General features: G+C 51.8%; 1 protein-coding gene across 2 annotated transcripts; it reads right to left on the bottom strand.

The window, feature by feature from the left end:
• Positions 1-2,067: 2,067 nt before the first annotated feature.
• On the bottom strand, positions 2,068-12,875 carry CCNE1 (cyclin E1). 2 transcript variants are annotated; one of them, XM_038529534.1, is made up of 12 exons: positions 12,803-12,875; positions 11,273-11,328; positions 11,097-11,184; positions 10,821-10,889; positions 6,906-7,051; positions 6,651-6,786; positions 4,503-4,649; positions 3,849-3,944; positions 3,498-3,632; positions 3,275-3,386; positions 3,038-3,195; positions 2,068-2,746 (listed from the first exon to the last, which is right to left on the bottom strand). In XM_038529534.1, exons 2-12 carry the CDS (start codon positions 11,293-11,295, stop codon positions 2,624-2,626), a joined length of 1,233 nt encoding a protein of 410 aa, XP_038385462.1. In that variant the 5' UTR covers positions 11,296-11,328; positions 12,803-12,875; the 3' UTR covers positions 2,068-2,623. The 2 variants fall into 2 exon arrangements, with proteins under 2 accessions (XP_038385462.1, XP_038385463.1); XM_038529535.1 differs by lacking the exon at positions 12,803-12,875 and adding an exon at positions 11,652-11,668.
• Positions 12,876-15,286: the final 2,411 nt, after the last annotated feature.

The raw sequence follows: 15,286 nt of genomic DNA on the forward strand, positions 1-15,286 counted from the left end.
CGTGCAGGTCCCCGGGGAGCATGGCATTGGGAGGCCGTCAACACCCACTACCCGAGGACCGGTGTTCTCACTCTCCGGCCAGAGGACAGAGACACGGAGCACCTGTGGGAGGTCTGGCGAGGGACCTGTGGGCCGGGGCGTGACACGAGGATGTGGTTTGCTCGACCGCAATCCAGTCAGCCTTCACCGTCGGTTCAATAACTTGCTCTTTCTCCCCTAACACAAGGAAGTCGCACTCAGGGGCCAAGCCACCCCCTTCTCTGGGGCCTTTCTGCTCACCATCTCTGCTCACCCAGGTTGACCAGAGCTCCCATTTTCACCCTGATGTCGTCGGTTTGGCATCACCTGGCCTCAGCTGGGCTTAGCTGAATTGCAGAACAAAGATAGTGACTTAGCAAATGCGTATGCAGAGCCGACCAGCGAGGGACCAACGTTTGTGCTGACGACTAAAGGAAAAAGCACAAGGCAAAAGGAAGAGCTCCTTGAAGCACGGAAACTTGGTGTTCCTTCCTAGTGGCTGTCAGGGTTCCTGGCAGAGCCACAGGACGCATTACTATGAATTCACTCATCCACCCAGGCCGGATCCTGTATTAGCACCGATGATTAAAAGAGCTGCCCGTGGCAACACTGCCATTACTAAAACAAAAACAAAGAGCCCTGATGTCCAGAAATGCAGCACTCTCAGGTTTGCATAATCGTTTCAGCAGGTCCGGCCACGCTCTGCGACACAAGGGCCAAAGCGTGTTTGAAGTGCTACCCCAGACCTGCGTTCAGACCACGTCCCCTCGTGTGTCAAGCCCTGAAACTAATCCAAGGCTTTGGAAACCGAAATGTTCTCAGTGCCATAATTTTGCACACAAAATGCCAAATGTAAATTAACCACTTTTTAGGATCTTTCCAGAAAGTCCTTACACACGGTCACCATTAAAAATTCCCTGCTTTTTAAGGTGGGAGCATCTCTGCCTCCAATGAGGAAATAATTAGCTTGGAGTAACATTTGACTAAATACCATTACATGTAGATTTATATTGAATGCATTTATTAGGACACTGTATTAAAACTTGCCAGGGGGATGCCCAGGTGGCTCAGGGGTTGAGCGTCTGCCTTCAGCCCAGGGCGTAATCTTGGGTCCTGGGATGGAGTCTTGTGTGGGCTCCCCGCAGGGAGCCTGCTTCTCCCTCTGCCTGTGGCTCTGCCTCTCTCTCTCTCTCTGTGTCTCTCATGAATAAATCTTAAAAAATAAAAATTTAAAAAATAAAAATAAAAAATACATAAAAAAATAAAACTTGCCAAACTGTAACATCACAATGTAAAGGAGTAGGGTCTCTCTCCAACCTCACATAAATGATTTAAAATGGCTGTTTTTCCCCTTTAGAGTTTTGCAAAATGAGATAAAATACCAAGTTGAAAATAAGTGGGATTTATTTGCTCATTCACCCTCCCTTCTTATGAACCCGTACATACACCAAACCATTGCAAGGAAGTGAGACACAAAACCTGACAAGACCGCTGTGCGAATGTTCGACAAAATGCAGTGTGAGCTGAACGGGGACCTCCTTGTTAACAAGGCACTTGGGGACTCCATCAGCGGTCAGGGATCAGACCACACGGCGACGTCTGGCCTTGAGCTGCATAGGATTCTATTTTACATTTTCGTCTTTGGAGTATGAGTTTTAAGCCTCCTACATTGTTAACAAATTCTCCAAACAGAAGTCCTTTAGGTTAAGACATGGGTAAGGACAAAGACAGTACTAACACCAGTTACAGATGCTGTATGACCTTGGGCCTGTTGCAGGGCAGAGATGATACCTAAGAATCCCCTTGGATGCAGACACTGCTTCTCAAGCCGCCACGGCCCGCCCGCGAACCCCACCTGAGCAGCCTCTGCGCAGGGCAATGCGGAAGAAAGGCCAAATTGGAGGCTGTACCTAAGGCTCACTTCAGAAGTCTTCTTTTAAATATATTTGCTTGAAAGGTGTGAGCTTTCAGAAGCATGAAATTAAAAAAGAGACTTCGATAGAGCCACACTCGAAGATGACTTCTAACTGAATGATCAGACATAGCTCATAAAACCAGCTGTCTCAAAGACAGTGTTATCTTTATTAAAAAAACGGATAGACATAGCAGCACTTACAAAACAACAGTTCATCAAAGGCATTATACATTGTCAACGGATAGTGTGAAAAGGGCAGGCCCCCAGCACCGCTGGGTGTGGGCTCCACATCACAACGCTCACAACTACCAGCCCCGCTCAACAGCACACAACCCAGCACACACAAGGGGAGACCAAGAGCAACACGGCGCTCTGCAACTTCAAGCCTTTGTTATCTGCGTGAATAGTCAATCAAGTCAAGTATCACCCTCCTTAGCAGCATCTGGAGCACTCACTGGTGTTCTGGAGGTGGCTGGTGTACTCGACCCACTTATTTAAAAAAACCTAAGCATTTAATAAAAAACACTTCTCCCTGTCCAATGCCATCCAAGGAAACACTTCGGTTGCAGAAGAGACGCGCTCTTCCACTTAAATATGTGTAAAAGCTAACGCGCGCCTCAGCCACGGCGCGGCAGAGAACTCGGAGCGGCGCGCCCGCCCAACGGTCTTTGGTGGAGAGTGCTGGTGTGCTCACGCCGTGTCCTGCCCACTACTCTGCTTCTTGCTGCTCTGCGGGGGAGTGAGGACCCCGGTGGGGGGAGGAGAAATCCGATTCTGTTCAGACAATATGGCTTTCTTTGCTTGGGCTTTGTCCTGTTGGGAATAAAAGCGAGAAACGTGAAAATGGAAGACCCGGTCCTTTGGGGTCGGCGTGCTGAGCGTGCCCTCTGTGGCAGCGGGGGAAACAAACGGCCGGGAGCGATGGACAAGGTCTCTGGTCTCCGTGCTACTTAGGCATCGCATCTATTGAGTGCAAGTTTTCTTTTTCAAGGAACTAAAAGAACTGGGGTCTTTCTAGCCTATCTGACGCCTGCCTGCAGAGGCGTGCGGAGGCTGGTTAGGCAGTTTTATGAGTTTATCTGGGAACGAAGGAACACTACTGACCAGCAAATCCAAGCTGTTTATATGGGTCTGGATGTTGTGTGCGTCTTCAGCGGGAACTCCCCTGAAGTGCTTCAGTTTTGAACTTCCCGTCTCCCTAATGACCATGGCAAACGGCACCATCCACTTGACACACTTCTCTATATCACACCACTGATACCCTGCAAAGAAAGTAACTTTTAGGCTCAATCGGTTTGTAAGTTTAATCCACCTTGTGAATGGACCGGAAAGCCAACGTACCTGAAACCTTTTGCATCAATTCAGACGAAGAGAAATGATACAAGGCAGAAGCAGCAAGTACGCCGTAGGGAAATTCTAAGCAGCCAACATCCAGGACACAAAGATCCAAAAGCTGTGGAGCAGAAAAGAGGCTGAAGCACACGGACGGCCACCATCCATCCCTTCTAGGGCTCCTCAGGCTCACAGTGGGGTAGGTAGCCCCCAAGGGAGCGGAACCGCTTACCTCTGCGATCTGTATGAAGATTTGCTGGGGATACTGTGGCAGGAGCACTTCATATAAGTCATTTAGATATGCAACCTGCATATATACATTCAGCCAGGATACAATGGTCAGGGGGCTTAAGTGCCACTTAAGAGCCTAAGGGAAAACCGAGAGAAAGGAGACCAATGGCTGAGAGAAGAAAAAGACATTTCTGCTCCCCGAAGGCCTCTAAAGGAGTTCAAAACGCAGCCACATTGCATGCCACAATGTGTCCAGCGGGAGACCTCCTCTCAGATGCACTCACACGGAATGTGGAAAAGATATTATGTATGCATTTTAAAAAAAGGACTGAAAAATTAACTTGTAACCTACCTTCATAATGATTAATTCCATGCTAAGAATCTCCTCTCCTGAACATGCCCCATCTGTAACATAAGCAAACTGGTGCAGCTTTGGAGGATAGATTTCCTAAAAGGAAATAAAAGGGAGAAACAATTAGCAAAAATCTCTAATAGTTTTAACTTACAATGTACTTCCAAAGTTACTGTTTTTAGTACACTAGCCTGGAAAGAGACAGGGAACATCCATGGAGTAAATACAGGAGCTCCTCCACTGATCAAAGTGCATTTATTGTGAAAGAAACGAAACACCCACTGTTACCAATAAATAGACATAAATACAGCTTTTACTCGGTGGAGATATTTTTGAAATGGTCACCTTTTAAATACCTTTAGCAACACGTTTGAAAGTTGGGCCCATCCACCCTTCTAATCACACCAAAACTGTAGTCCTCTTGGGTCAAAGTTCAATTTTTGGGCTACCAGGAACTACACTAACCTAAGCGATTCATACACTCACTATTTCTCTCACTTCTTGGTTAATTTCTAGCCCTTTCTGCACGTATCTTTATACTTCAGACGACCTCGAATTAGAAAAACGCAGACAAGCATTTGGCCTCTTCCGGTCACCTCAGGAGATCTCAAGAAACAAAGTGTGCCACGTAACAAATATTTGAAAATGATTTACCTCAAGTTTGGCAGCAATAAATAAAGATGAAATCCCAATAAGCTGTAAAAGTGTTTTTACAATGTTTTGTTGCGTTGCCATATACCGATCAAAGAAATCCTGTGCCAAGTAAAATGTCTCTCTGTGAAGTTTATAGACTTCACACACCTGAAAAAATATTTAGTGAGTTTTAGAACAATTACTTGAGGAACAGAGACAAAAACAAACCAACAAACAAAATTTGCAGCGAGCTTTCGTGAAGGACCAGAGAACCCAATCGAGAGAGAGGAACTTTGCTTTTCTGAAAGGACTGTTACCTTGCTTGTCCGCGAGCACAAGCAGGGGCGAAAACCTGGATGGAGCTCAGATAGAAGGATTAAACGTTCTGTGATCGATATGCCAGTAAGAGCACGTGTTCATAGGCTGAAGGAGCATTTCATGGGAAGACTGAACGATGGTCTCAAACCCTAACTCCAGGACTGTGCCTGCCCGGCCCACCTCACAGGACTGCGGAGATGGGGTGGGGGGTGCACGCGAGGGAGCTGAGGACAAGGAAACACTGGGCCCCAACTCCTCACCACCATCGAACGTCTGACTGCGCTCGGAAAACTGCCACTCCTACAGGCCTTCCCGTGTGCCGCTGCATCTCATGGGGTGAATAGGGAGAAAAGGCCCCAGAGAAACAGCAAACAGAACCTTCACAGAAAATGCCATCAATCACTAAAGAGTATTTCTAAGGTCCAAGCTGAGGCATCTTTGAGGTTGGGAGTGAAGCTGGAGCATCCGTCCGCTCAGGGACAAGCTCTCAGACCCGTCGCCTGGCTCATGGTCGACACGCCTGCAGCTTCGTCCCACCGAGCACCCGAAGGTTACCCCCTGGCCTATCCTCTCAGTGGTATTACATGACTTTCTTTGGTTGACTTTCTGAGAAAAACCTTCCTTAAAGTATACAGCATCAACTGCGGTATATAAAGTAGAACTTCTCAGTCACAATGTCCAATGAGTTGCCACCTAGGAGAGTGAAGCATCCTCCATCTAATGTTTCGAGGGATTATAAAATGTCTCGGGGGGCCCAGAAGGGCACGTGTGAGGCCTGGAGTCTCAAGTAGGCAGGCCTGCCAAAGAGCTCAGTACAGAAAATGTTAGCTTTTCAATAACGAAAGACAAGCAAATTAGTAACGGTGAGAAGAGCCATCTTTTCTCGCCAACCACATACGCTGCAGTTCACACATACCACGTCCTTACCTCTGTAAGGAAAATACTGCTAGAAAATATTACAGATGAGAAAACCAAGATTCTAGGTTAAATGACTTGCCTGACAAAGACCCATACCCAGCGAGTTGGCAGCAGGGGATCTGAGCCTACGATGAGCATTAACGGGGGTGCACAGAGCCTGGGAGTAGAGGCTTTCCAAACAGTACCTCACCGTGTTTGTTTTTAGGGAATACTCAGACACTCAACTTCCTTATGTCCTTCCTTTTTCATAAGACGGAGCTGGCTGAGAAGTCCTTCAGCATCACAGAAGAAAGCCCACATCCCACCACCCAAGGCTCCCGGTGCCTCCCGGTGCCCCTGCAGGCACTATTGGGTCACACACGCGTCCTCCCAGGAGAGGCACACTGCCCATACAATAGCTTTTGATGTCTAACAATTATCCATCACAATTTGTCATACTTGTCCTTTTGACCAGTTGTTGCAGAGAAATAAAAGATTTGAATACATTATTTTCTTACGATGCTATTCCGTGGCGAAAGACAAATGGACTCCAAGGAGTTAAAAAAGAACAATGTAAGCTTTCTGACTGTTAAAGATAAACCTGTTCATGTATTTTTAAAACTTATGATAGTGGCTATCAAACAGCTGTTATCTGCATTCCACCGGATAGATTCAAAAGCAATTTAATTAAAGACCAAATATCAATATTTACAGTTCAGTGGAAAAGAGAACTTTTGTAATTATTTGAACTTGGAAGAAAAAAAATTAAATGCCAACCTCAAAATATCTAAGAGGTAAAGAGACTTCAGAAATTCTTCTACGGAAGAACCCAAGCAAAAGAGTGGTACTTTGGAGACACAGAAAAGTGTCAATGGGGTATAAGACACACAAAGAGGTCGTCAAAGGTTCTAGAAGTGGTCAATGCTTCCAGTCGACAGGAAGACTCAAGCTCACCTCCATCAACCAATCCAGAAGAATTGCTCGCATCTTGGGCTGCAGGAGGGGGTGCCGCTGCATAAAGTGCTTATCCCGTAAGTATGTCTTTTCCTTATTTAGCATAATTTTCCAGACCTCGTCTCTATTTGCCCAGCTACAAGAAACAAAACCAAGCGAAAGACAAGAAGTAGGCGTCAGTATGCGTCCACACTGACTTGGTGAGATTGTGCACAAGGAGCAAAAGACCTGGAAGGCACGTGGCAGGCAACTTACTTCAGTAGAGGCAGCGGCGAGGCTCTGGAGGGCATGAAGCTCTGCGGTCCACACACGGAACTTGGGTATGCTGGCTCATCCTCTTCTTTGTCAGGTGTGGGAATCAAGGAGCAGGGGTTTTCACATGCGGGATTATTGTCCCAAGGCTGTAGAAGAAAACACACATTCTTAAATGTTTGATAGGAACCAGCTATGTGTACATTCATGATTTGTAGAACAGCCAGTAAAACAGAAAATATCTTCACACTAGAGAGCAATCTCCAGGCCTAAATACCTATTCTGGCCTAAATGAGGATGAAGATGGAACGAGTAAGTAAAAGCCACAGTAAGGACTCCAAGCTTTCGTTTCACTTGCCACTGGCTTAGGAGTCTATGCAGTAAGTATCTAAGACGACTACAAAGTCAGTAGCATTTTATCCTCCACACTGTCGCCGTCAAACCAGTACCTGAGCAGGAAGATGGACCCAGGAGGGATTAAGACAAAATGCAAACAGCTCTTAGGAGTACAAAAACCGACACCACCACCACCTATACAAATCCACCTGCAGCTCGGTAAGAAACTGGGCATAACCTCTGAGGTATGCTGTGGGATTATTTGGTCACAACTCAAAGATTTGTTTTTTTTTAACAGGTACAACTAATCTACCAAAACTTCTTAAAAGTGAAAGAATTCCAATAAAAGTATATTTACATGCGCACCGCACATTCACAAGCGTAAAGACCAAAAATGTAAATTACCATCTGTATTTAGTGTCCCCATCTTAAGACGTAAAACCATCAAATGTGACATCTCCTGGTTGCAAGACTACCTAATATATTACATAACGAGGACCTTTTGTTTTCCTTAACTCAAAACAAAACAAAAAGAATATCTGCCTAGTTAAAACCAAATCCAGGAATGGTCACAGGATATACTAAGAAGTCCGTGGAGATAGAAGCCAGATACCCCTGAAGACCTTTGAATCCTGCCCCCAAAGTCTTGCATGGAATGAGGATCCAAGAACTGATAAGGGAATAAACCATCATTAAAAACGCAAACAATATGCTTTCCTTTCAAAGATTCTAGGTACTTAATTTTATTCGATTTTCAGTATTTGGAAAATAAGAAGGTCCTTTTGCCATTTACAAAGTTTTCTTTGTCAAGCTGCTCTGTTTTTTTTTTTTTTTTTTTTTTTTTTTGAGTCGTAAGAGTGGTTTTGTGGACAGTGCGGCAAGTAACAATCCCGCCAGCACGGAAGTCCTGTGGAAGTCTGAGACTCTTGGCCTTTTGTTTTAAAGCAGACAGTTCATTAAGGCTGACCAGAGAAGAAATGGGACAATTAGAAATGAGCATGGGATGTGGGCTCCAGGTGCTGCCTGGAGGATACGGTAGTGGGGCGCGCACAGCACACCGGCCACTTTCAGAGGCGGCCAGAGCACTTTCAGTGTGCTGAGGAGAGCAAAGCAGGATAAAGCTCTTCTCCACCCAGGGTGCAAAGAATTGGGCATGCAAATTAACCATGACAACTCCTGCCAACAGCTGTTCCAGAAGGGCAACCTCCCCTTCCAGCTCTAGTCTCATGTGCTGGTAGCATTTCCTTGACTCAAAACGAGTCACATTACAACTGCTTCAAGCTGCTCTTCATTCGAGAATGAATTCTAGCTGTGAAGGCAGAAGCTGGGTGCCACCCTCTACAGCCAGATGGCTGAAAGGGCTGAGAGCAGCCTTTGAGGATAAAATGGCAGCAGTTCCTAAACCACAGTGCATAGACAGACTGGATGACCCACAAGCCACAAGTGGTTCGGAAACCTGGACCCTTTAGGATCCAGCACGTGAGGCACAATAATGAAGTCGAAGTCTCGAGTGTACGCTGGGTTTCAAAGAGGCCAGATCCATCTGACTTTAGGAAGGACCGGGATAAGAGCAAGACACCAATTTTGACTATTTCTAAACACCCCCGACCCCTCATGCCACTTTTAACTAAGAACAGAACTACCTATGTAGAATCAGGTGCTGAGAAGTAACTACTACAAAGTCCAGGATTTCACTTCAATTAAAAAGGTGGGTCTCCTGCAAAAAGTTAAACAACAAAACGGATATGCTGAATGGATTTCAGATAAAAGGGTAGTCTTTTGATTAGGAAAGGCCTAAGGTAACACTCAAAGGTTCTCTGTGTCCTGAGGAAGGAGTTATAAGGAGTTTAGCACAATGCGCCACAAGTAGCTCCAGGCCACTGTACTGGGCTGAACTAGAACTCCTGACAAAAATTCCGTGTGATAATTGTGTTACCCCAAACTTCTAGCTTCATGAATCTACACAGGGGAAAACCAGAACGAGTGCTCCATAGATAGATGGGCAATCTTCAAGCTATCTGCTCTACAAAACGTACAGAAACCTGTTGTCCTTAATCTCTGAACAACCAGGAAAATTCCTTCTCGTTAGTGGGAAATGATAGGAGTATTTAAATACCACGGCTATCAATGTGCACACTTTGGGGACAGGCCCACAGCCCGATTTTAGGCACCCTAGCACTGCTCCGGTCCTCCTCGAGAACAAACTACTCCAACAAGTGGATATGGATGCCTTCGCTTCACTCTCAGAAATTTCAATTCCCAAAACAGCTGGGAAAATAAGCAATCCCGAGTTTCACAAAGTGGAGAGCCATTTTACCACGGCTCATAAAAATCAACCTGCTTAAAGTTTGTTTGCTTTTTGTTTTTTCAAGGAGAAGAAAAGAAAAGAAAGGAATGTCTTATTTCCTTCCCTAAAGGAAAGTATTTCTTCATCTAATGAGAAAGAAATCATCAACCCCTTGTTCGATATTAGGTCGATCTCCCCAGAATTGCTAATTTCTAGGGTCTACGTGCAGGGACGACAACTATTCCTGCACACCCACTGCTTCAAAGCCCTTCACTCTGCCAGAACCAGCTGCCACAGCTGTTGCTCAGTGCCCAACACAGCGACGTGCTGCCCACTGCTAACCTAGTTGGGACCAGAGCCCTCTGCTCAGATACTATTCCCACTCAAGCTTTTCTCCGTGATAGGGTCAGAAGGCCTGACCCGCTAGTTTGGAGATAGGCTGCTTCCCCTACTGGAGCCATAACTACAGTCTCCAGCCATTTCTGGAGGTAGGAAGATAACGCAAGGTTTTTCTGCTAGGAACTGCTGATATTGTAACGATATCACGAGCACGCAGGAAATTTGGCGGCAACTCCATGACGGAGAGACAAGAGAAATGGACTAGTCAATTTAAAAAATGTGTTGAGACACAGGTATCGTGACAGAGAATGTTCCACTGATACTCTGGCTGAGGCCAGGCAGAGCCCCGGACGGCAGTCCTCATCACCGTAGGTAACTGCAGGACAGGCTGAGGACCTCCAGAAGGGGGGAAGTTACATACCTGCTGCTCACCGTGTGGTGGGGGGAAGGGAGGTCCTTAGCACCAGGACCGAAAGACAGAAGCGGGGACGGGGAGAATCTGGGTCGCTATGGACACACACAAACCCCCGCATCACAGTCGCAGGAGAGCTCTGTGTCAGGAGCCCTCCCCCAGTTCCCCCGCCTGGAGACAGGGCTCCGGGATGGACTCCGCCCTTGGCTTGCACAGGACTCTGGGTCACTTTCTTGCCCTGAGTCTGAGTTTCCTCAAGGGCAAAAGGAGAGGACTGAGTTATTTGATGTCCACTCTGGTTCTTCGGGACATCAGCGCGTTATCTGTAACCTCGGAGGTGCGGGTGAGGAACCCAACGCCTTCCTGGGGTCCCACGGCTGGCCGAGGCCAATGCCACCGACCGGCCAGGCCTCGGCCCATGGATGAGCACCATGGCCCCCGGTAGAGGAACGGCTCCAGCAGGAGGCAGCGGGGACCGAGCGTCCATCTAAAGCACAAGGCGCAGCAGGCCCTCCGCCCAGGCCCGGTGGGCACGTGAACCTACCTGTCCGCCGCACTGGCCTCTCGCAGTCCTGTCAATTTTTGCAACTTCTTCATCCGGATCCTGCAAAAACTAAGGGAGGGCGACCCCCAGCCCCCAAGGAAACACACCAGACGGCCCAAAGACAAAAAACACAGAGAGAGGAGAGAGAGAAAGGTGGTTAGGCTGCGGGCACCCCAATCAGTACAAGGAGGCAGGGCCCCCGGGGTGGGGGGGGGAGCCCCGCCAGGTAAGGCCCGGGAGGGGGTCTCCTCCCCCACCTGTCTCCTTTGTACTCACAACGGCCACATTTGCCTTCCTCTTCCTGGAGCGCACGGACACGTCGGTGCCAGCGTCGTCCTTCATGGGGTCCCGGTCCTGCGCATCCCTGCGGGCCGCCGGGTGGCACCGAGGTCAGGGCGGGCGCTGGCAGCCTGGGCTCCCCTCCCCCCGCCGCGCAGCCACGGGGCACTCACCTCTCCCTCCTCTCCCTCGGCATGGCTGGCGCGGCACGCGGGGCCGACCTCGGGCCCTGGGGGCACAAGCCGGGCGGGGGTCAGGGCGCGGGCGGGGGCGCGGGCGCGGGGGGGGGCAGGGCCGGCCGCGCGCCCCGGACACCCCTCCCCCCGCGCGGGCGGCGGCGGCGGCGGCGGGAGGCTCGGGCCGGCCGGGAAAATGGCCGATGGGCCCGGGGGGCCTGTCACCCGCCGCGCCGGGTCCGCCGCGCGCCCGGGGCCCCGCCGCCCCCCGCCCCGCCGCCCCCCGGCCCGGCCCGGAGCCACCCCGCGACCCCGCCGCGCCCTGGCCCGGCTCGCCCCCCCCCCACGGAGCCCCGGAGCACGGCCCGGCCATCACCGAGCCCTGTCCGCAGGCGGGCGGCGGGCGGCGGGAGGCGGCGCGGGAGGCGGGAGGCGGGAGCGGCGACGAGCGCGCGGCGGGGCGGGATCCGCGCTGCCCCCTACACCGCGCGGGCGCCGATCCGGCTGCTCCGCGCCCGGCCGAGAGCGGCGACATTAAAAATCCCTGCGCGCCGGAAACCGGCCCCCGGCCCGCCCTCGCACCCTCCCGCCCAGCCTCCGCCCCGCCCCGGTCGGTCCGAGGGCCCTCCAGCGGCCGCGCCCCAGTGCCCGGGCCCGGCCCCGAAGCCGCCTGCAGGCCGCCGACGCGCGCAGACGGGCAGAGGCGCTACGGACGGGGGGGCGGGGCCTGCGGGGGCGGGGCCTGCGGGGGCAGGGGCCTGCAGGGCGGGGCCAGCGGACTGGGCCTGCGCGCCGGAGGGCCGGGGCGGGGCCTGCGGGGCGGGGCGGGGCCTGCGGGGCGGGGCCAAGCCACGGGGCCTGCGCGGCGCGAGGTGCGGCGCGGCGCGGGACGCGGGAGGCCGGCTGGCGCGCGCGCGGCGGGGGGCGGGGCCGGGGCCGGGGCCGGGGCTCGGGGGGCGGCGGGGGCGGCGGGAGGCCGCGTGGCCGGCCCGCGGGGATGTAAACACGGCGCGCGGCAGGGTGCGGGCCGGGCCGCGGGGGCTGGCGGGGAGCGGGGAGCGGGGGTCCCGCCGGCCGTCGCCCCGCCGCGCGCGCTGCCCCTCCCGGCACGTCCTCCCCGCCCCCGAGACGCAGGGTTCCGGGCCGGGAGCCGGGGCGGGCCTGTGCCCAAGGTCACCGCGCCTGGTCGCGGGCCTACGACCTGGGCCGGCAGCCGCGGGTCCGGGGCGTCCGTGGGGCGCCGGCTGCCCTGCGCGCGCCCGCCCGCCCTTCCGAGCGCGCATTCGCCCTGCAGCCACTCGTTGAGCTGACCTCCCGGCGCCTCCCCCGTGGGCCCCTCCCGCCACCTCCGCGGCTGGGGCCTCGGGGCCCGGGCCGCCCCTCTGGCTGAAAGCCCTCCCGGTGGCTCCCGTCGGGCTCCCGGGCCGGGCTGCAGGGCTCCCCTGGAGCTCCGTCGCCCGCGGACCCCCGCCCCACCCGGTGCCCTCGCAGCCGCTGCCCCACGTCCTCCCCCACGTCCTCCCTCACCTCGGCGGGAGCTGCCCTGCGCTGCGCACTCGCCCTCGGGGCTGCTCTTCCCTCCCTAGAACTTCAGGGTCTCCGGTGAACACGGAGTCTGGAGCACCCCGCCCCCCGCACTTCCTCTCCACCTCCTGCCCCGCTGTGTGTCCTTCACCCAACTTGCCGCCAGAAGCCTCGTGCTCCTGGGTTTCCCTGGTCGCTCGCTGTCCCTCTCCCTCCCGGGAGTTCCGGGCTGCAGCCCCCAGCTCTTGGCAGAGTCCCGGGGTGCGGGTGCGGGTGGGGGTGCGGGTGGGGGAGGGAGACACTTGCTCATCTCTGTGGGTGAGTTGTTGAGAAGCATACAGCCGCCAAGTCCTTGTGGACCTTCCAGGACAACGAGACCATCACCTGAAAGTACCTTGTGAACTAAACTTGGCAGAAGCGGCAGGTCCCCATGTCGCAGGTCCCCATGTCGCAGAGGGCTCCCAAACACTCCCAAGACCCTTCCTGATGCACTGTTCCGCCCCCCCCCCCCCCCCCCCCCCCCAAGCATAAGGATCTTCTTGAAGTGAGAGCCTGGGTCTGATTGAAGAGTGTGCCCTGTGTCATCCCCGGAAGTCCCTGCTAGCAGATGTCGGCCTTCCAGGGGCCTGGAGCTGAAGGCTGCTGAGATGACTCACTCAGGTTATCTCAGGGAGACATGAATGCAGGCTCCTGAGCTCCTGGCCCGGTGTCCTTCAGTAATAACAATAAGAGGTACCACGAACAGCATTTCCAAAACGTCAGCTTTGGACTCAGTCCGTCAGAGTGTTCAACTTCATGATAATCCCATCATGTTGCTGCTACCATACTGCTATTTCAAAGAAGGCAACTATCTACTTCTTAGGGTGATTATGAGGATTGGGGTAACACAGCTTACAGGGCTTGGTGCACACTCAGTGCTTAGTAAATGAGAGATATAGGACAATGATAAATACAACATATGTTAGTATTACAGATATCAATATATATCATTGTTATCGATGATAGACACAGACTTTTCCTTAGTGATGGTAGCAACTTACTGTCCCACTAGCGAGAATGAGAGTTCCAGATGTTCTTTTTCCTAGCTGACGCGCTCATCAACAATATGGTCGACACAGAAATGTGGTATATTCATTCAGTGGAATACTGCACAGCAGTAAAAAGGACAGACCACTGGGGCATTCAGCAACATGAAGAAATCTCACAAAAAAAAAAAAAAAAAAAAGAAAGAAATCTCACAGACGTAACCGTGAGCACGAGAAGCCAGACACAGAAAAGTATTACTGTGTGATTCCATTTATTTGAAGTCTCAGAAAAGGCAGAACTATAGCGACAGTGTGAAACCAGCAGTTACTCCTGGGGTGGGGTTAATAACCGGGAGGGGACCGAGGGAACCTCCTGGGCACTTCCCATGTGTTCTGCTTTGATCTGAATGCGTGGTTGCGTATGTAAAAATTCATCGAGCTCTACATTTAGGATTTATGTACCTTCCTGAGTGTATGTTCATTTCAAAAATAAAAATAATTGTTTTTCAAAAAAATCATTTAAAACAAAGTAAGACTTTAATGATCCCTGCCCACTTGGGAACATCCAGTCTGGAAGGGAGGCAGCTATGTAGATTGGTAGTTGTAGTGATAAGGGCTGAGTGATAAGGGCTGGGACGGGAAACTTCTAGGAGCCAGCACTCCACATGGAGCCAGCACTCCACATGGAGTGGTGGCAGGAAAGGGCATCCAGCCTACTCGTGGATGCCAAGAAGGCTCCATGGAGGAAGCAACACCTAGGTCAGAAGGACGAATGGGTTTGGCAGAGGCAATAGAAAAGACATCTGTGGAAACAGGCTGCAGCAAGGCTTGGGGTCCCCGGAAGTTACTGCTGGCCACTTGTCTGGGGTAGCTCGCCTTCGGCTGTTTGGTTTCATTTCATTCTATGGCTGCCTGGATCAGGGTCAGAGCATCCAAGCTCTGGATTCAGGCCTTGAGGGAGCCTGGAGATTGAACTAGAAAACCAGCTGCTGGCTAGAGAGGGTATCAGTCCACAATGAGACTTTGGAAAAGCTCCTTAACCTCTTTGGACCTCAATTTCATCTGTAAAATGGGGGGAGATTCTAATCACCTTAACCTCCAGGGATGCTGTGAGGAGTAAGTGGATTAATACCCACAATGCATTTGCAATAGTATCTAGCACATAGTAAGTGTCCTGTATTAACAATCATTATTGCTTATAAAGTATAAAGGGCATCTGAGGAGCTTAATACATGGTAAGAACAGTAGCCAGGTTAGAAGGACTAAGAAGTTAGTCCTTCTGGGAAGTCCTTCCCAGAGAGGACCCCTTAACCTGGGGCCACCAGATGGCCTTCAGTGGCCCAGGAACCCCTGCTGCAGAACGGTCAGCAGTCCCACAGAGGCACGTATGGAAAGTTACAGAGTGCTGGGGGCTGGGGTTGTTGACCCCCGGTTGACCAGGGAAGGTGTGGGCTGTGCTGGA

Source organism: Canis lupus, chromosome 1 (assembly GCF_011100685.1).
Source record: "Canis lupus familiaris isolate Mischka breed German Shepherd chromosome 1, alternate assembly UU_Cfam_GSD_1.0, whole genome shotgun sequence".
NCBI lineage: Eukaryota > Metazoa > Chordata > Mammalia > Carnivora > Canidae > Canis > Canis lupus.